At 33.5% G+C, this 20,099-nt stretch overlaps 1 protein-coding gene across 7 annotated transcripts in view; it reads right to left on the reverse strand.

Annotated features, from left to right (window-relative positions):
• Positions 1–20,099, reverse strand: part of LOC126884349 (neuropathy target esterase sws) — a 1,280,173-nt gene that overhangs the window by 220,751 nt on the left and 1,039,323 nt on the right. For all 7 annotated transcript variants that reach the window (XM_050650280.1, XM_050650276.1, XM_050650273.1 and 4 more), the window contains one exon: positions 10,316–10,578. In XM_050650280.1, coding sequence (XP_050506237.1) covers positions 10,316–10,578 — 263 coding nt within the window. The remainder of the gene's footprint in view (positions 1–10,315; positions 10,579–20,099) is intronic.

Here is a 20,099-nt window from a genome sequence, read left to right on the forward strand (position 1 = left end):
CTGATTGTTCAAATACCGCCTCAGGTGGTGTACTCTTTCAGATGAAAGATGGTTCTGAACACCCCATAGCATATACTAGTAAGAAGCTCAATAAGGCTCAGAAAAATTATTCCACTACAGAGCGCGAACTCCTTGCTATTATTCATGGCTTGGAGGCTTTCCGTTACTATTTAGAAGGTCGTAAGTGTACCCTTATTACTGACCACAGTTCATTATTGTGGATGCATTCTATGCGTAACCCATCCCAACGTTTGTCCCGATGGATTTGTAAGTTATCAGCATTTGATTATAATATTGTCCATCGTAAGGCAAATGGTGTTGTAGTAGCTGATGCTTTGTCTCGAACATTTGATGTCAATCTTCTTGACTTATCCACTTTAGTTCCGGATGCATGGTATCAGAAAATGTTGGAAAAGGTTACTCAAGCACCTGATCAGTATCCTGATTTTAAAGTAAAAAATAATATCCTTTATAAGCATGTTGTTAGTTCAGTGGAAGCTTTGTCTAATATGTCTGATTGGAAAATTGTTGTCCCAACAACAAACAGGGACGAAATTCTTCGTACTTTTCATGATAATGTGACATCTGGTCATTTCGGTTCCTATAAACATTTAGTAGGATAGCAGAATTATATTATTGGCCTGGCATGCGCAACTATATTAAGAAATATATGTCTAGATGTAGAGTTTGTGCTACTTGCAAGCCAAGTACTATGCCACAAGCTGGATTAATGGGTACTTTTAGGAACATTGACTTCCCATGGCAGATGATATCCATGGATCTGATTGGACCATATCCTCGTAGTTATAATGGCTATACCTATTGTTTGGTGGTTGTGGACTACTTTACTAAATTTCCTCTAGTTTTTCCTCTTCGGAATGCTACTGCCCCCGCCATTGTGAAATATTTGGAGGAACAAGTCTTCTTGTTGTTTGGTGTCCCCCAAATTGTGTCTTGTGACAATGGTCCTCAATTTGTGTCTAAGGCCTTAAAGGATCTTCTAACCAAGTACAAAGTTCAAAAAATCTTTTATAATGCTGCATATCATCCGCAAGCTAATCATAGTGAGCGAGTGAACCGCAGTATTGTAACAGCCCTTAGATCGTACACCTATCCAGATCACAGAGCTTGGGACCAGTATATTCACTCAATAGCTCAAGCCATAAGAACTTCGGTCCATGAAGTTACTCAATGTTCTCCAGCTTATTTAAATTTTGGTAGGAATATTGCTTTATCTGGTGATTATTTTGGTTTAATTTCGGACAATTCCACAAATCTCCCTCCGATCTCTGAGAAACTTCATCGTTTAGACGATCTTCAGACTTTACCCCCAATATTTGCAGACATCAGGAAGAAGTTAAAATCTTCTTACCTTAAGTCACAGAGTCAATATAATTTGAGGAAAAGAGATTTGCGATTCTTTGTTGGTGATCGGGTATTAAAACGTAATTTTGTTAAGTCTAGTAAAGGTGATGCTATTTCTGCCAAATTTTGTCAGAAATACGTGCCTTGTGTTGTCAGTAAAGTAATCTCTCCGTTAATATATGAATTAAAAGATAGTTCGTCCAACCGAAAGCTTGGTCGATTTCATATAAAGGACTTCATCATCATCATCAGGGCTTTTCATTCCAGGTGGAATGTTTGCCGCTCTTACTTCATTTACTTAATTTAGGATAAAAAGCTTGCTACAATAATTTCTTTTCTTGTCAATAACTCTTATATTTATTTTGATATATACTATGGTCTATGTTGGCTTACTGCGAATTGGCTACGAAATCTACTAATTGTTCACTTTGGATATGCTCTATTTAAATCTGTTGTCCATCGATAGAACAATTTTGTATTACTCGTCCCATTCGACATTTTTTTTGAGATTAGGACTTATCAGAATTATGTAATTTAAAAAAGGGTTATAATAAACCTTAAGTATGTATGTTGGTACCATATGTGATATATTGGTCATTAAGACAACCCCATTTACATGACTCATAATTTGCGGTTAGGTATAATCGATCGAGTCAGCTGTAATTGTGAGTAAGTTAGTCGTCGTATAGGTTATATTGAGTTTTGTATTCGAATATGGTTGTTATGGTGTTCTTGTTGACTATAATTTGGGGTTTTTTAAAAATCTACTGACTCAACTTGAACACAATTTGGTCTTTCTGATGTATGTCACCGAGGACTTGTCCTACGAGTTCTGGGTCGCTAATATAGGTTGTTTTAGAGTAGTGTAATATTCTTAGGTCCGTAGTATATTTTAGATAGTTGGTTTATTCACGCCTGTGTTGGATCCCACAGCGTGTGATTTTTCTTTATGGATACTTGTAATGAGTATTTATATATGTATAATAAAAAAAAATTTTGTTCATTAGATCAAATTTTTTTTTCTCCAAGTAACGGTGGAATGTAACGATTAGTTATTACCATCGTTACTAAAATATTTATTCCAATAGGAACTAGGTATGCAACCAACTTTACTGACACTTGTTTTGAAAGTTGCAGTTGATCGACGACAAAGTTGGTAACTTTTGGGGAATTCGGAATCTAGAAGTTGGTTTGTGTGTCGATACGGCTTCCGGCTGACGTGATTGTCATTGCAGAAGGGGCTGTTCGTCACTTCAATCTCGGCTTTTGTTGAAACAACAAACCAATCTCGCACCAGTGGCCATTACAAAGAATATAAAATTTTGGTTGAAATGTTTTAATAGAATATTAGTTTACGTGAGAAGGAGTTGTTTTGTTCTTAGTTGTTAAGTGTTTTGAAGAAGAGTTTTTGTTTTCCAATACCTTTTTTTTGAAGAGTAATGGGTATGTATTAAAGAAATGATGTTTTTTCCTTAAATAAAAAATAACTCTGTTATTCATTCTCAATATCTTACATATATTATCTTTAAATGAATTGTTATTCTTCAATCAGATTTGCAATATTTCAATACCATCGCACTTATTTTTCTACAGAGAAAAGAATTCTTTCTAACTACATACTTCCAGTTCAAAATCAGTTTGGAATCAATGACCATTCTCATTCTCTCCTTTATATAACTCCTTAAAGTAATCTTGATTACCAGATTCATATTTACTTGTTCAAATACTTACTTATATTCGTTTAAAAAGGCTCTTTCCAGTCAAGGATAATCAAGGTCAATGACATTTCAAGCATGTACATCAAACTTCATTTTTTTTCTTAGATTTTTTCTCTGTCAAGTTCTGATAAGGTGGTACACCTTTTTGCAGAGGCCCTGTTTCTTGTGTGGTCAAGGCAATCAGCTGATCAAGGTTTGTTTTTTTAGCCACTGCTGGAGACCAAGATTAAGTCCTAGGTTTTGGAAATGGAATAGACAATCATTTTGGGTTCTTTTGGCATTGGATGGATTTTAGTTTTTGTTTTTTTTTGGAGATAGATAGTTTTCCCGGTGCTAGGAAGTACCTACTTGTCGCACCTCATCTACGTACCTTCTGGTTGGTGAGAAGTACTCCCCCTAAGGTAGGGAAAACCGGAAGATACCTTACTTGGCTCTCCCTGTATCAACTTAACCGGAGTTTGGAGCAGCCACAGGCCTACTTTTTGTAGAAACGACATGTTTTTATTACAAAAATTTATATCTTCAATTCTTTTTCATTATTTTTTTCAACTAACATTCTTTAATAACATAAATAACCTTAATAATCATATAAATTCATTTTTCTAAATTGATTCACTTTATCATATTCAATATTTTTCTTTTCAACAAATTTTATGTCATTTTCATTATTGTATCTTTTATTTAAAATAGTCCAGAGATCATAACCTATCTGGTAAGATAATGTGCACAATATCTAGGGTTATTACATTACCTCTTTAATAATATTTATTGCATAAGTATTGTCCGGTTTGTCATTCCGATCAGATGCGGGATTGTCAACCAATGTTGTAATACTCCTTAATAATAAGTTTTGTACATGCATATTTAGATCAACTAACTGTCTTGGTATAATAAATTCAATACATTTTTCTTTTTCTACTGTAATATCTGTGTTATAGACAGGAGCGTACTAGCCTAGTACGTCAGGTGGTTAGCTAGTTTGTATAAATTGTATATAGGGGTTATAGGTATTTTTTTTTCATTAAACTTGTTGGTTGTACATACTTATATGTTTTATTATCCTACCATTTTAATAGTATTAGTTAGGTACAGCAATACAAGTCACTCGGCGAAGAATTCATTCAATCCTTCCCTGGCGCCCTCATACGTTCTGAGTAATATCTTCTCGGTCAGTATTCCTCTTCTTTTCATCCCTTCTTATTTCTAATTTATTTTCTATATCACTTCAGTACTTCATTAGGTATTGTCTTATCTCGGGTGTGCAAATTCGGCCTAACCCTATCCTGAGTCCCACTTATCAAGTCTCTTGAATTACCAGCTAGCCTATTTCCGAAAAACTTTAGTCATTTATTAAGCTACCCCATTCAAACAGAAAACCATCCGTTACACGTTGAAGTATTTTTCTTCCACATTTGCTCGATCAGTTGCTTGCTGTTCGCTGTCATCAATCTGTTCAATTTGTAATTGAATCTCTTCATATTTTGTGAAAAGATTGCAAAGTTTTTCTTTCCTATTTTCGAAATCCAGTATGTCGTTTTCTGTGTCTTTTTTGGCTGTAAGCCATTTTGAGATACGTGTAATTGAGGATTTAAGTGATTTTCGCGTTTTCTTTAAACCTTCCATTTTTGAAACTTTTTCCAAAAGTTCTGGAGTTCAGGAACTCGGTTTACGTTAAGTGCACTAATTCACGGTCAAGTGAATGAAAATATCTATTATTTAAAGAAGACGGACTCATTTTTTAAGCATATTTGCGTGTTGCATACACTTATCCAATACCAGCATAGCTGCAGTTTCACCTTATCTGTAAAAAAACTGCTGAACAGTGGCGGATCTAGGGAGGAATAGGGGAATTCCCCCCGTTACACGGTCCAGACTTAAAGAAAAAAATGGTCTGTTACACGTTGAAGTATTTTTCTTCCACATTTGCTCGATCAGTTGCTTGCTGTTCGCTGACATCAATCTGTAATTTGTAATTGAATCTCTTCATATTCTGTGAAAAGATTGCAAAGTTTTTCTTTCCTATTTTCGAAATCCAGTATGTCGTTTTCTGTGTCTTTTTTTGAGATACGTGTAATTGAGGATTTAAGTGATTTTCGCGTTTTCTTTAAACCTTCCATTTTTTATTTAAAGTGAATTTATTCCGAAATAAATACTGAGAGTGAACAATTTTGTTCAGTGTAATTGTCTTTTTTAACTAAGACGTGATTCTAAATTTATATTTAATTTAAGAGAATATTTTAAAACAAAATTTAATAAACAAATGTTTTTCATAGAGAGCGTTCCGTGAGACAATCGGTATAGTAATAATCAAATGCTGGTAAATACAATACTTTTCAGTGTCAGCTATCTTTAGCTATAATAAATACTGAGAAAGATCTGTGAGCCATTAGTTCATAAAAATCTGAAAATACATAAATAAATGCAGAATATTTACTACATAAATACGTGACTAAATACACCAATATGGAGCGTTTATATAGTGCGTAAATAAAAAAGAGTTATGACCTCACCAAAAGTGTATCCAATTGCACTTCACTTTCGGTTCGCGTTAAAGTCTCTGGGTCTACAGTACCCCGTACCGCGCACTTTTTACAAACACGTGTCTTTTATCTGGAGCAAAGCGAAGGCCGAAGGCCAACTTTAATGGCTGTGTTTATGAAATATTTCCTGGAGAGTCCATTTTTTATATGGGTTAACGGTTAACGGGATACCGGCTTTTGCAGTTCTTGTGCCTCTTCGGCGGTGATTTTTTCAGTCCTGTTTATCAAAGAATGCGGGATCGAAAGGACCACTAATGGGGTAGACTTTTTGCTGCGCTACCCACATTAAAGAGTTGAATTGTTATTTCAGGCCTTACTGCAAAGGACTTGAGTACTGTGTTGCCAGTAGCGATGGTTCTTACAGGCTGAAGAATGGATGAGGTCGCAGAATTTACAGCAAAGAAAGAATACACAACTTTTTTATTTGCGATTGTTATATTGTATAATTAGATTAAACGTGAGGCTCAACATATCCTTTTGCACTATGATGAATCAGAAAACCTTTTCTTTCGTGATAATTTTAAATGACAATTAGTGAAAATGCCCGCGTTTATAAGTGAAAACTATCGCGGACCGCGAGAGACGATCTAGTCTTATGTGAGTAAGAATTACTATTACTACTGCGTTGTGTGACATATATTTTTTATTAGCCGGAGGCTGACGAGCTTACAAGAAATTAGAGCAAATAATGATTTTACACTAAGAAAAAGATGAATGTAAATTAAAATTAAATATTCTTATTATTTTATATATTTTAAAATTAATATTATGTTTCTGGAACAGGTAAGTTTTTGCAGATTCGTGTGGATCTTTATTTGATTTCAGTATTAGAATAATTTGTGCCATTTTCCATTGAAACGGAAAATAGCCTAACTTTATTATAGCGTTGAATATGTACATAACCAACCGAAGTCCTTCTTCAGGTAAGTTTTTGCAGATTTTTCCCGATATTAAATCATACCCTGGAGCTTTTTTAATATTACGATTTTTAACTAAATCTTTAATTTCATTTATTTTGATATTTTCAATATGAGGTGACATCTGGTAGGGTACATCTAAGCTCTTGTGAATGAATTCTTCGTCTTCCGTAGAAACAATTCTGGGATGAGGTTGAAAAACTTGCCTGAGATGATTAGCGAAAGCTTGGGCTTTATCGTCATCTGCCTTGGCCCAATCACCAACTTCCTTTCTAATGGGACCATCATGCTTGATCTGATGTTTAAGTTTTTTGAGAGTTTCCAAATAGAGTAATTTGTGTCATCCGTCGCAGTGAGACCTTCAAGAAATTTATTTATGCCTTGATCTTTGTATTTGTGTAGTTCCCTTTTAAGCATGCGAGTAGCCCTGTTCAGTTGAGTTTTGTCCCCAGAAGATCTGGAAGTTTGCCACTGTTTTCTTAGTTTTCTCTTTTCGTTGATTAGGATTTTTATATGATGTGGATATGGTGCATAGTTATTCCTCTGATTTAGATCTGGAGTTGCTCTCCAAGCTGCCTGTTGAATGATTGTTGTAAGGTGATGGACTGCTTCCTCAATATTTTCATTTATTTTAAGAGGAAGATTTAAATTAATTGCATTTTGAATATTAACTACATGTTTTATAGAAAAAAAAACGGTGCAACTTTTAATTTTAAGAAAAACGTGATTTCATTTTTGAAGTTAAAACTTCTTTGGGGACGTTGTGCGATTTTTGGATAGGGGAAAAACATTGAATTCGCGACCGTCATCGCGACCGTCATTGCGACCATCATCTCTTATGCTATATATTATTTGTATGTATATATGTATATATAAATTGTATAGAAGTATTTAAATTTAAAATAAATGTAAAACCTATTTTAGGATGGGGAAAAGGGATTTATTTCGCGACCGTCATCTCTTCGGCGAAATAAATTTTGTACGTATCTATATTATGTGTAGCTATACATAAATTGTATAGAAATATTTAAATTAAAAATAAATGTAAAACCTATTTTTGGATGGGGAAAAAGGATTTATTTCGCGACCGTCATCACGACCGTCATCTCTTCGGCGAAATAAATTTTGTACGTATATGTATTGAAGTGAAAATTTCTTTAGGGGCGTTGTGCACTTTTTGGATGGGAAAAAGTATTAAATTGGCGACCGTCATCGCTTCGAAGAAATAAATTTTTGAAGTGAAAACTTCTTGAGGGTCGTTGTGCTCTTTTTAGATGGAGAAAAAGTATTGAATTAGCGACCGTCATAACCGTTCGCTTCGGCGAAATAAATTTTTGAAGTGAAAACTTCTTTAGGGACGTTGTGCACTTTTTGGATGGGAAAAAGTATTAAATTGGCGACCGTCATCGCTTCGAAGAAATACATTTTTGAAGTGAAAACTTCTTGAGGGTCGTTGTGCACTTTTTGGATGGGGAAAAAGTATTAAATTAGCGACCGTCATTGCGACCTTCATCGCTTCGGCGAAATAAATTTTTGAAGTGAAAACTTCTTTATGGACGTTGTGCACTTTTTGGATAGTGAAAAATTATTAAATTAGCTATCGCCATCACTTCGACGAAATAAATTTTTGAAGTGAAAACTTCTTTGGGGAAGTTGTGCACTTTTTGGATGGGAAAAAGTAATAAATTAGAGACCGTCACCGCTTCGAATAAATAAAGATTTGAAGTGAAAATTTCTTTAGGGAGGTTGATCTCTTTTTGGATGGAAAAGTTTATTAAATTAGAGACCGTCATCGCTTCGATGAAATAAATTTTTTAAGTGAAAACTTCTTGAGGGACGTTGTGCACTTTTTGGATATGGAAAAATTATTAAATTAACGATCGTCATCGCTTCGACGAAATAATTTTTTGAAGTAAAAACTTCTTTAGGGACGTTGTGCAGTTTTTGGCTGGGAAAACGTAATAAATTAGCGACCGTCATCGCTTCGACGAAATAAATAAATTTGAAGTGAAACTTCTTTAGGGCGGTTGTGCACTTTTTCAATGGAAAAAAGTATTAAATTAGAGACCGTCATTGCTTCGATGAAATAAATTTTTGGAGTGAAACTTCTTGAGGGACGTTGTGCACTGTTTGGATGGGGAAAATTATCAAATTAGCGACCGTCATCGCTTCGACGAAATAAATTTTTGAAGTGAAAAGTTCTTTAGGGACGTTTTGCACTTTTTGTATGGAGGAAAATTATTGAATTAGGGACCGTCATCGCGACCGTCATCGCTTCGACGAAATAAATTTTTGAAATGAAAAATTCTTTAGGGACGTTGTGCACTTTTTGGATGGGAAAAATATTAAATTAGGCAGCGTCATCGCTACGGCGAAATAAATTTTTGAAGTGAAAATTTCTTTAGGGATGTGCACTTTTTGGATGAAGGAAAAATATTGAATTAGGGACCGTGATCGCTTCGACTAAATAAATTTTTAAAGTAAAAACTTCTTTAGAGGCGTTGTGCATTTTTGGATGGGAGAAAGTATTAAATGGGCGACCGTCATCGCGACCATAATCGCTTCGACGAAATAAATATTTGAAGTGGAAATTTCTTGAGGGACGTTGTGCACTTTTTGCATGGGGAAAAAGTATTAAATTAGCGACCGTCATCGCTTCGACGAAATAAATTTTTGAATTTAAAATTTCTTTATTGACGTTGTGCACTTTTGGATGGGAAAAATTATTGAATTTGCCACCGTCGTCGTCACTTTGCTGAAATAAATTTTGTACGTATATAAATTATGTGTATGTATACATAAATGGCATAGGGCAAACGCATCGCATATATGATATAGGTATAGCACTTCTTTTGGATGGGGAAAAAGCATTGAGCTCGTAATTTATATACTATAAGAAGTTTTCACTTCTGTCGGCACTCCCACGAGTGCCTTCAATTTTTTTTATTTTTTGGGTAAAATTGAGATTTTGACAATGTTCCCCCATATAAAATTGAAAATAAACCTCATTTTCGTTTTCAGCACAATTAAAAACATAAAGTAAGACCAGAATTAGCCATTCACCACACTGTGGTCAGTATCTCGAGAAATAAGCGTTTTTTTTTTTTGGGGGGAGAGCCACTCGTCTATAAAGTCACATAACTTTTTTCCTATTGCATATTTTGACTTAAAATTTTGCAGAAAACTTCAGCATGACATGTTTTAATGCTGTGATTAAAATTATCAACTAAAAAGTTTGCCACTCAACTTTTTTAAGTAAACATGAAACTAACGAAATCTGACGACAAAATGTTTAAAAATTAACAACTTCTATTTTAATTTGCATAAACATCTCGAACAAATCTCGTTGTTATCTAAATTCTTCAGAGATGACACGGTAAAATTTTCAAAAGTAAATATTTACAGCGACCAAAGATACAGCGAAGTAAATATGAAAAATCATCAAAATTGATTTTTCGCATTTTTGCATAAAATTTAATTTTTGAACATGTTCCACCAATTCTAGATAAAAATAAACTTAATATTCGGATTCAGCGACCTCGAAAACATAAAGAATGACCAAAATTTGCCATTCACCTATCATGGTCGCTTTTTCGATTTCAAAGCCTCAAAGCCTAACTCTACAGCGCGCATCAATCTCGATCTACTATCCTTTGTACGTTATTATAAATCCTACATAAATTCTAAAAAGTAATAAAATTTATAAAGATCGATATTACCTTCAAATTAAAAAAAAAATAGTCTATTTAAAGAGTAGATATAAAACTTGTCTTACCTGGATACTTTGCAAACCATTTGTGCTAAATCAGTAAATGTATAGTTTCCTAATGATGATTGTGTACTCGTAGTGGAACTTCTATGTACATCCATAATATTTTTGACTATTGGTAAATTACCAGCTCTTAGCTGACCCTCGAAGTAAGCTTTACCGTGCTGATAACCGACTTCTCGTATTTCGTCAAAGCTTCCAAATTGAAGGGTTCGATATCTGTCGATAGGAGGACGAATATATTCACAGTAATCGCTATTTTTTACTTCCTAAAAATAATAAAAATCATGAATATACGGAAAATATATGTTGAGAATAATAAAAGGTAAGGCGTAACGCCACACAATCCCGAAGGTTGAGATGCCTACCAGACGCGTGTCCAAGTGTCAGACACCACTTTTGGTAAGACATAATTCGATTCTGAAACCCCGCTTATTCTTGTAATTTTCGGTGACCATAAAATAGATTTAGGTATTTGAATTTATCGCTTTTCCTGTGTCAATCTATTCTTAACATCCTTATCTGCGTTTCCTTTTTCTGAGATTATGGTTCCGAGTTCCTAATAAAATTGACGACCAGTCGCATGATCTTTACTTTGTCCGCAGCGGACCTAAATACTGTCGTGGTGCTGACTCCATACCACTGGCGGAGGTTCATGAGCCAGGATGTTCGTCGTCCAAGACCACGTTTCCCTTATAGTTTTCCTTTAGAAATTACAGCTATAGTCTGTTTTTAAACCAAGAGAAGTAATTCAAATTTACCGTAATGCTTGTTTGTAATTGGTCCAACCTCAGACAAAGGACCCCGCAACACTCCCTATGGAAAAGTGGCCCCGGTCAAATTTAACGAAACTTCGGTCAATGATAGTTCTCAGTGAGTAGATTAAAAAAGTCCATGGCACCTAGGTCTGAAAAAGTTCTGGAGTTCAGGAACTCGGTTTACGTTAAGTGCACTAATTCACGGTCAAGTGAATGAAAATATCTATTATTGAAAGAAGACGGACTCATTTTTTAAGCATATTTGCGTGTTGCACACGAATTCGTGGTCAAAAATAGATGCATCGTATTTTAGTCTTCAGAAAACCACCGAAAAGTACTCAGAAAACTGAAGAAGTGCGATATAAAATGTATTGCCAAATCGACATAAAAATTATCATGTTTTGATGAATGGTTCACACTTATCCAATACCAGCATAGCTGCAGTTTCACCTTATCAGTAAAAAAACTGCTGAACAGTGGCGGATCTAGGGAGGAATAGGGGAATTCCCCCCGTTACACGGTCCAGACTTAAAGAAAAAAATGGTTGAAACATAAAAAATATATTAGCTGACATGAAACTTACTACAGACCACGGTACACAAAGACCGGTATGCTCGTTAACGAATCGAAATGTGTACCCCGACGCGCATGATGTCACCTACGAAGCAACAGTACAGAGTACTACGGTGTTCCAGATGTAGGATCCCGTGTCCCGGTAGATTTATTTGTGTATCATACATCGTACGGTAGATGAACTGTTTTTACAAAGCCTTTGGTTTCGATCTTTTTCTATTGTTTAGTCTGTTTAGTTCAGTTTTTGTGTATTACCAAAAAACATGCCGTATGTGCCGTAGCTAAAGATTATAATCGTGACGAAATGCAAATGCGATCAAATAAATTTGATCATCCAATGCTAAAAAATATTATTGAACAAATAGTATCTGAATTGTTCAGAGCAAATTTTATTGTATGGGTGACATGGGTACTGGAAATACTGCCCTTTGTTCTCAGCTGAGTGTGGGATATGACAAAAATTGTTTTATTAATCATCCCTGTGAGGAAGTCTTTAAATTGATTAAACTTACCCAAAATCATGTAATTGATCATGGTTTTGTCATTGACAATAAAATACTCAACAATGATTATTTTTAAGCCCTACTAAATATATCAACTTCAGAATTGACAATTGCACATAAATTGACACTACATCATCTCTGTTTAAAAGGCTCTACATATAAGGCAGAGTGAGGCCTGCAGTTCAATTATTGTCAAGTTCTGTAGCAAGAGCTACTAGTTATGCTGGATAAAACGGACTTATGCCAAATGATAGTTACTGGAAAGAAGCTGCTGTAGTTGTTCAGCTATTTAATTATTGCTTTATGGAATGTCGCAATACTATTGAAACTAGTGAATCTTGCGTAAGCTCAATAGAAATTCCTTAATTGCCAAGCGATATTTCGTCGTCAGAAGATATTGGCTTGACACAAAAAATGCTGTATAATTTGATAGAAAAACTGAAGGTTCGAAAAAATCTCAGTCTGAAGAGGACAAAATACTTCAAAATAAATTTATAGAAGCTCACTACTTGGAGGAGGATCATATAAGTAAAACGATGACATTTTGAAAGACGCATACAATTATTATGAGGTGAAAGAAAAAATTCATCGGGACTCTTTGAAGTATGTTGCTGGTTTTGTTACATAAAAAATCAAGCATAAATAATATTTAGAAAACCCTACAAAAACCTATGAGACACATATGAAACCAGATTGGCTACATACAGTCTCAAGAGGTTCCCTTTTGTACACAAACGAAGAATTATGGGAAGCTGCACTAAAAATTGAATCATTGTTTTATACAATTCATGGAAGCTCTTTATAAAAAAAAATTAAAATCTTTCAACAGCTGGCACAGAAAGCCTTATCTCAACTTGAGAATACCACGATACCATTTGAGGTATTTCTATGTCTTAGTAGGACACGTACAAATAAGATTAAGAGAAGTGAACAGAAAGATTAGTTTGAGTAACTATCAAAGAAAACTCGACAAAAAAATGTCAAAGTTTGTTAACTTTAAGAAATAAATTTAAATAATGTATAAAATATTCAATAAATCTTTATTATGAATTGTCGGCCGGATTCATTATTGGAACATGGTAAATTAAGCTAATGTTGGAAAATGCAAGTCAAAGTTCGAAGATATTTTATAACCTCTAATTTTAAACGTTAGTTAAGTAATTCGGAAAGTGTTTTTAATATTTAACCATTTTACGTACTTTGTTCAAAATACACGATTTTGGAAATATTCCAGTAATGAATCCGACTCTCGCTATATGTATAAAGTAAAATTCATTTCCATGCTTATTAATTGAAAAGACAGTATTATATTTCTACATTATTATGAATATACTAGTCCAGAAAGCCACTGCGCATCCGCTAGGAAAAATATTCTGATTCGGATTTTTTGCACAATCTTAGTCAAAAAGGACTCCTTTTAACAAATGTGCATGTTGCCAGGACCAAAAAGTGGTCAAAAATTTTTTAAACGTTTTTTTTGTTTTTTCCTAAAATTATTTTTTTTTGCATGGAAAAAAGTTTTTTTAGGTTTTTTGTATAATTCCAAACAGAAAAGACCTTTAGTGACTTTTCTCTAAAAATGATAGTTTTTGACATATTATAAGCTATTAAAAATTGAAAAATTGCGAAATCGGCAATTTTTAACCCTCAAAAACTATGTGAAAAACTGAAAATTTGAATGTTGCTAAGATAGGTAGATATTCTTTAAACATCGATTGATGAAATCCCGAAGAGTTTTTTGCAATACAATATTCAAAACTCCTTTGTTTTTTAATAATTGTTAATCAAGCGTGCGCGACACTATTTTCCACCGACAATATGGTGCAAATGAAAGGAATAAATTCGTTATTTCGTAAACCGGCGACTTTAAGGAAAAATCCCGAAACAGGTCGATTTTTATTTTTAAGTTATGATATTGTGGCATATATGGTATACTAGTGACGTCATCCGTCGGGGCGTGATGACGTAAACGGATGACGTAATCGATGATTTTTTTAAATGAGAATAGGGGTCGTGTGGTAGCTCATTTGAAAGGTTCTTAAATTCTCTATTCAGTAATGTAAACATTTACATAATTATTTATACAGGGTGTCCTTCTACTTCTTTTTTTGTCAAATAATTTAATTTAATAAAAATTTTTTGGACACCCTGTATAAATAATTATGTAAATGTTTATAAAACTGAATAAAGAATTGAAGAACCTTTCACATGAGCTAGCACAAGACCCCTATTCTCATTTAAAAAATCATCGATTACGTCATCACGTCCAGATGGATGACGTCATTAGTATACCATATATGCCACAATATCATAACTGAAAAATAAAAATCGACCTGTTTCGGGATTTTTCCTTAAAGTCGCCGGTTTACGAAATAAGGAATTTATTCTTTTCATTTGCACCACACTGTCGGTGGAAAATAGTGTCGCGCACGCTTGATTAGCAATTAAAAAACAAAGGAGTTTTGAATATTGTATTGCAAAAAACTCTTCGGGATTTCATCAATCGATGTTTAAAGAATATCTACCTACCTTGGCAACATTAAAATTTTCAGTTTTTCACATAGTTTTTGAGGGTTAAAATGGCCGATTTCGCAATTTTTCAATTTTTAATCGCTTATATGTCAAAAACTATCATTTTTAGAGAAAAGTCACTAGAGACCTTTTCTGTTTGGAATGATCCAAAAAACCTAAAAAAACTTTTTTCCATGCAAAAAAAAAATAATTTTAGGAAAAAAACAAAAAAAACGTTTAAAAAATTTTTGACCACCTTTTGCTCCTGGCAACATGCAAATTTGTTAAAAGGAGTCCTTTTTGAGTAAGATTGTGCAAAAAATTCGAGTCAGTGGCTTTCTGGCCTATACACACTTTATGTAACGGCGAAATGTCGAAAAAAGTTGTTTTATTTTTCAATAATCAGAAAACCTATACCCAAGAAAAAATTAAAAAAATTGTAAACTACACACTTTATAAAATAAAGTACCAAATATTCATGCATATATGTGATATTAACCAACTAACAGTGCAAGCGATACAATAGAAACTTTGCTTCGCACGTGACGTCACGCATGAGCCAGCGTGCGTATAGGCATACCGGTCTTTGTTTACAGACAGACAAATTCAATCATAATTAACTCGACAGTTAGGAAAATAAAGGGAACTTATTGCACATGTTATTACATAATATGTCTTTTATGTAGTTTGAGTTTATGTATTTTGGAGTTGATGTTTTATTGGAAGTCGCCCCCATCCCCCAAGGCGAATGTTCCGCCACTGCTACTGAACCGTCGTTAGAAAACTGAGGAATAACCACAATAAGTGCTGCTATGGTTTGTTGTTAAACCAGGAGGAGTAAACTAAAAAGACAGATTCACACCCAAGAAAGTTACTAGAAATATCACCAAATACATCTTCTTTTTTGGTTGATCATATCGGCCTTCTACGGCAATCCACAAATATTACATTATTATACTAATATCTCGCTAAAGAGTTCCAAAAACAACTGTTTTTATTATAAAAGCAAACTAAAAATCTAAAAACTAGAGGATTAACACAAAAAACACAAAAAATCGCTGATATAATTTAATTAACCTAGGAAATACCAATAGTGTCAGAATTTGATAAATGTCATTGCGTCAAAATTTCATGCCTGAGGTTGGACCAATTACAAACAAGCATTACGGCGCGGTAAATTTAAATTACTCCTCCTGGTTTAAAAACAGACCATAGAGCAGCACAAGACGTTTTCACGCATGCAGAATAAAGTGCCTCTAAAAAACATTAGATATGCTGACTAAGCAGTAGTTTTTGCAAATAGCTTAGATGGTTTGCAAAGAATAATGTCCCGCATATCAGATATGAGTAGAGAACATGGACTTGATCTCAATACGAAAAAAAAACAACACATGGAAGAAAAAAAAATTGAAGAAAAAGATCTGTGTAAGAGGTATATTTATTTGAAAACCCCAATAAAGGGCCACATTAAAAACAGAACGTTTTCGCTCTAAAGAGAGCATTATCAGTGTTCTAAGCCTAAAATAAGTATAACCATAATTAGTGAAGACAAGAGTAAAAAGTTTAAAGGTTGACCAAGATAAAAAATTAGGTTATACTCACAAGCTCTACATCTAGGTATTTTTTCACTTATTTTCAAAAAAAAAAATTAAATGTTTTAAAATGTTTTATGAATAAATGTCCCTATAGGTGTTTCTACTGAAACTTTCAGTAAATGAAATATCAATTGCTACTATGTAAACAGTTTTTGTGTAATAACTCAAAACTACTTTTAATGGACACGTGTGGTTTTGCATAGACACTCCTCATTAATTGTTTATAAATAAAAATGGCCGCCAGATCCTACGCAGGAAATAGTTACAATTTGTTCCTATAGGTATTACCTGTCGAAAAAACGCTTCAGTACCCTGGCTGCTGAAGTGTCACGAACAGGGTATATTTTTGTCTTATTACCCTGGCCTATAATGGAAATATCTATTATTGAAAGAAGACAGACTCATTTTCATAATGCATATTTGCGTGTTGCATATGAATTCATGGTCAAAAATAGATGCATCGTATTTTAGGCTTTAGTCAGAAAACAGCCGAAAAGTCCTCAGAAAACTGAAGAAGTGCGATAGTGAATGTGCTGCTAGAGTGATATAAGAATTATCATGTTTTCATGAATGCTTCACACTTATCCAATACCAGCATAGCTGCAGTTCCACCTTATCTTTAGAAAACTACCGAACAGTGGCGGATTTAGGGAGGAATAGGGGAATTCCCCCCATAACACGGTCCATTAAAGAAAAAATTGTTGAAACATAAAAAATATTTTAGCTGACATGAAACTTCCTACAAACAGACAAATTCAACCCAATTAACTCGACAGTTAGAAAATTAAGGGAACAGTTGCACATGTTATTATCTATTATGTGGTTTGGGTTTATCTATTTTATTTATTTTTGGGGTTGATATTTTATTTGGAAGGCTTCCCTCCTCCAAGGCAAATGTTTCGGTAAATGTTTCGGCATGATGAAGATGAGTCTGCAGAAGACCCGATAAGCGATTGTACTTTAATCGCAAAAGTTGGTAAAAACGTTCATTCTAAGCAAAAAACGTTCTATACATTTTTTTGATAAAATTGATAGTTTTCGATTTATTCGCTATCGAAAGTGTTAGTTTTATATCGAAAAAATCAATGTTTTTAATAAGTTGTCTGCTAATAACTCCAAAAGTTTTCGTCTTATCAAAACAACTTCTCTTAACAAAAATGTACCTTTTGAAAAAATAAACAAAACCGTTGTTTTTTTAAATTACATTTTGGATCAATAGTAATCGAGCTATACTTTATTTATGTTGGCTCTTCTTCGTCAATAAATATTGTAGTTTCAAAGTCAAAAGACAGGAAAACTATGCATTTTTCGAGGACAACTTGTTCAAACTAATTTAAAATACTTAAAAATGTCTATCACCAGAAATAAAAAAAAGTCTCTATCTCAAAAATTAAGTAACTTATAATGAAAAGAATGTCAGTCCCCATTTTTTTCAGCGAAAAAGTGATCGCAAGCAACCCCCTAATCACCACTCTAATTAAAATTAGTCATTAACCTTATTTTGTCTTTTTTACTTATGTATTATTAATAGATTCTAGAAGTTTGGCCGGCTTAGAATGATTAGTTTAAAAAAAAAATGAGTTAAAAGCGAATAACGAATTTTTGTAGTTTTGAAAAAAATGGCCTCTTCCTCAAAATAGCAAAGATAGCATCAGAGATACGAAAAAATGTTTAAATATGAAATTGTAGCTTATTTAATTCCCAAGAACCTGGATTGCAAAAATTTTTTCTAAGGCAAAAATTGAGTGAGCTATTGACAATTAAAACTTGTAATAACATGCAAAAACCACCTTTACCAACCCTTTCAAAGTCACCTCTTTTTGCGACTGAGGATTTTAAAAAGATTTGATATTAATAGGCTTATAGATCTTGTAAAAACCTACAAAATTCTTTTTTACCAAACTTTCTAAGATGAAAAATAAAAAGTTACGGTTAAAAAATCAATATATTTTTTTGAAAAAAAAAGGAGAAATCCAATTGGAAGCATAATAATGTAAGTTGACGGTGTTTTTGGTCATTGGCCTTATTAATTCTTATTCATTTATGTATTATTAATAGATTCTAGAAGTTTCACTGGCTTAGAATGATTACTTTTTAAAAAATTGGAGTTAAAGGCAAATAACGAATTTTTGTAGTTTGGTAAAGAATGCCATTTTCTTCAGAATAGAAAGATTAGCACCAGAGATACGAAAAAATGTTTGGATATAAAATTGTAGGTTATTTAATTCCCAACAACTTGGTTTAAAAACAATTTTCCTACGGCAAAAATTGAGTGAATTGCAATATTGAAAAACATTGATTTTTTCTATACAAAATTAACATTTTCGATAACGAATAAACCGAAAACTATTAATTTTATCAAAAAAATGTATAGAACATTTTTTGCTTAGAATGAATGTTTTTATCAACTTTTGCAGTCAAAATATAATGAAAAATTTTCACCCCCGAGATGGGGTGGTAACCACCCCCATGGTAAAAGCGCCTTTCGGAATCATATAGATTTTGATCCTTGGACTATCCTCTACTTATTCTTAAAATTTCAAGCAAATCGATCCATTCTGTAAAAATTGCGAGGTGAAAAGCTTCGGTTCCTGGCCTACTGTCAATCTGGTGCGAGAACTGTGGGTACTTATGCTCATATAAACAGTGTATTATGGTTTTTAGACTTTGCAAGACATCCACCTAATGTTAAGTATCCTGATAGATCGTTAGTTAACACGACATATGATGCATTTAACAGAAAAATCAGCAAATCTTAACGTACAGATAGTCGAAGATGACATAAACCCGATTTTTCCATAGAAGATTGAAATTAATATTTCGGGTTTACTTACTTTTATGTCCATAAGGAAAAATTTCCTGTAGCTGGAATTTCCTGTAGCTATTTCCTGTATACCATTAATTACAAAAATTGAAGAAAAAGATCTTCTGTGTAAGAGGTATATTTATTTGAAAACCCCAATAAAGGGCCACATTAAAAAACAGAACGTTTTCGCTCTAAAGAGAGCATCATCAGTGTTCTAAGCCTAAAATAAGTATAACCATAATTAGTGAAGACAAAAGTAAAAAATTAAAAGGTTGACCAAGATAAAAAATTACATGTTACCAATTACCAATTACACAAGCTCTACATGCTAAGCCACCAAAAATACATAGGTTAAAACCCTTAAAATGCCGACTAAAAGCCTTACATTGGCGTGTTATATATTAAACCCTGGTGATGAAAGATATACCTCAAAGCATCATATGACTATACCACGAGCATGTGGGTGGTTGAGTTGATTTCATTGTCTTCACAAAGAGAAAGGTGAAAGCCAACTGATTACAGGTGACAGGTGTGAAAGCGTTTCTGACTAATGACAGTACGAGACAGACAGTGTAACATGAAGTTTTGTGAACTAATATGTAGTTGTTTACACTAACCACTAGTTATAAAAATTATTATTTGTGGTGAAATTCAATAATAACAACAAACATCATGTGCTGGGATTACAAGTATTCCCTATTAAGCTAACAAGAATAATATACGGAGTGAAAATAACGTTATTTTTAATGGTTTTAAATAACGTTATTTTCACTCCGTATATTATTCTTGTTAGCTTAATAGGGAATTAATTTCAATCTTCTATGGAAAAATCGGGTTTATGTCATCTTCGACTATCTGTACGTTAAGATTTGCTGATTTTTCTGTTAAATGCATCATATGTCGTGTTAACTAACGATCTATCAGGATACTTAACATTAGGTGGATGTCTTGCAAAGTCTAAAAACCATAATACACTGTTTATATGAGCATAAGTACCCACAGTTCTCGCACCAGATTGACAGTAGGCCAGGAACCGAAGCTTTT

The sequence above is a fragment of the Diabrotica virgifera genome, chromosome 5, assembly GCF_917563875.1.
Source record: "Diabrotica virgifera virgifera chromosome 5, PGI_DIABVI_V3a".
In the NCBI taxonomy this organism is placed as follows: domain Eukaryota; kingdom Metazoa; phylum Arthropoda; class Insecta; order Coleoptera; family Chrysomelidae; genus Diabrotica; species Diabrotica virgifera.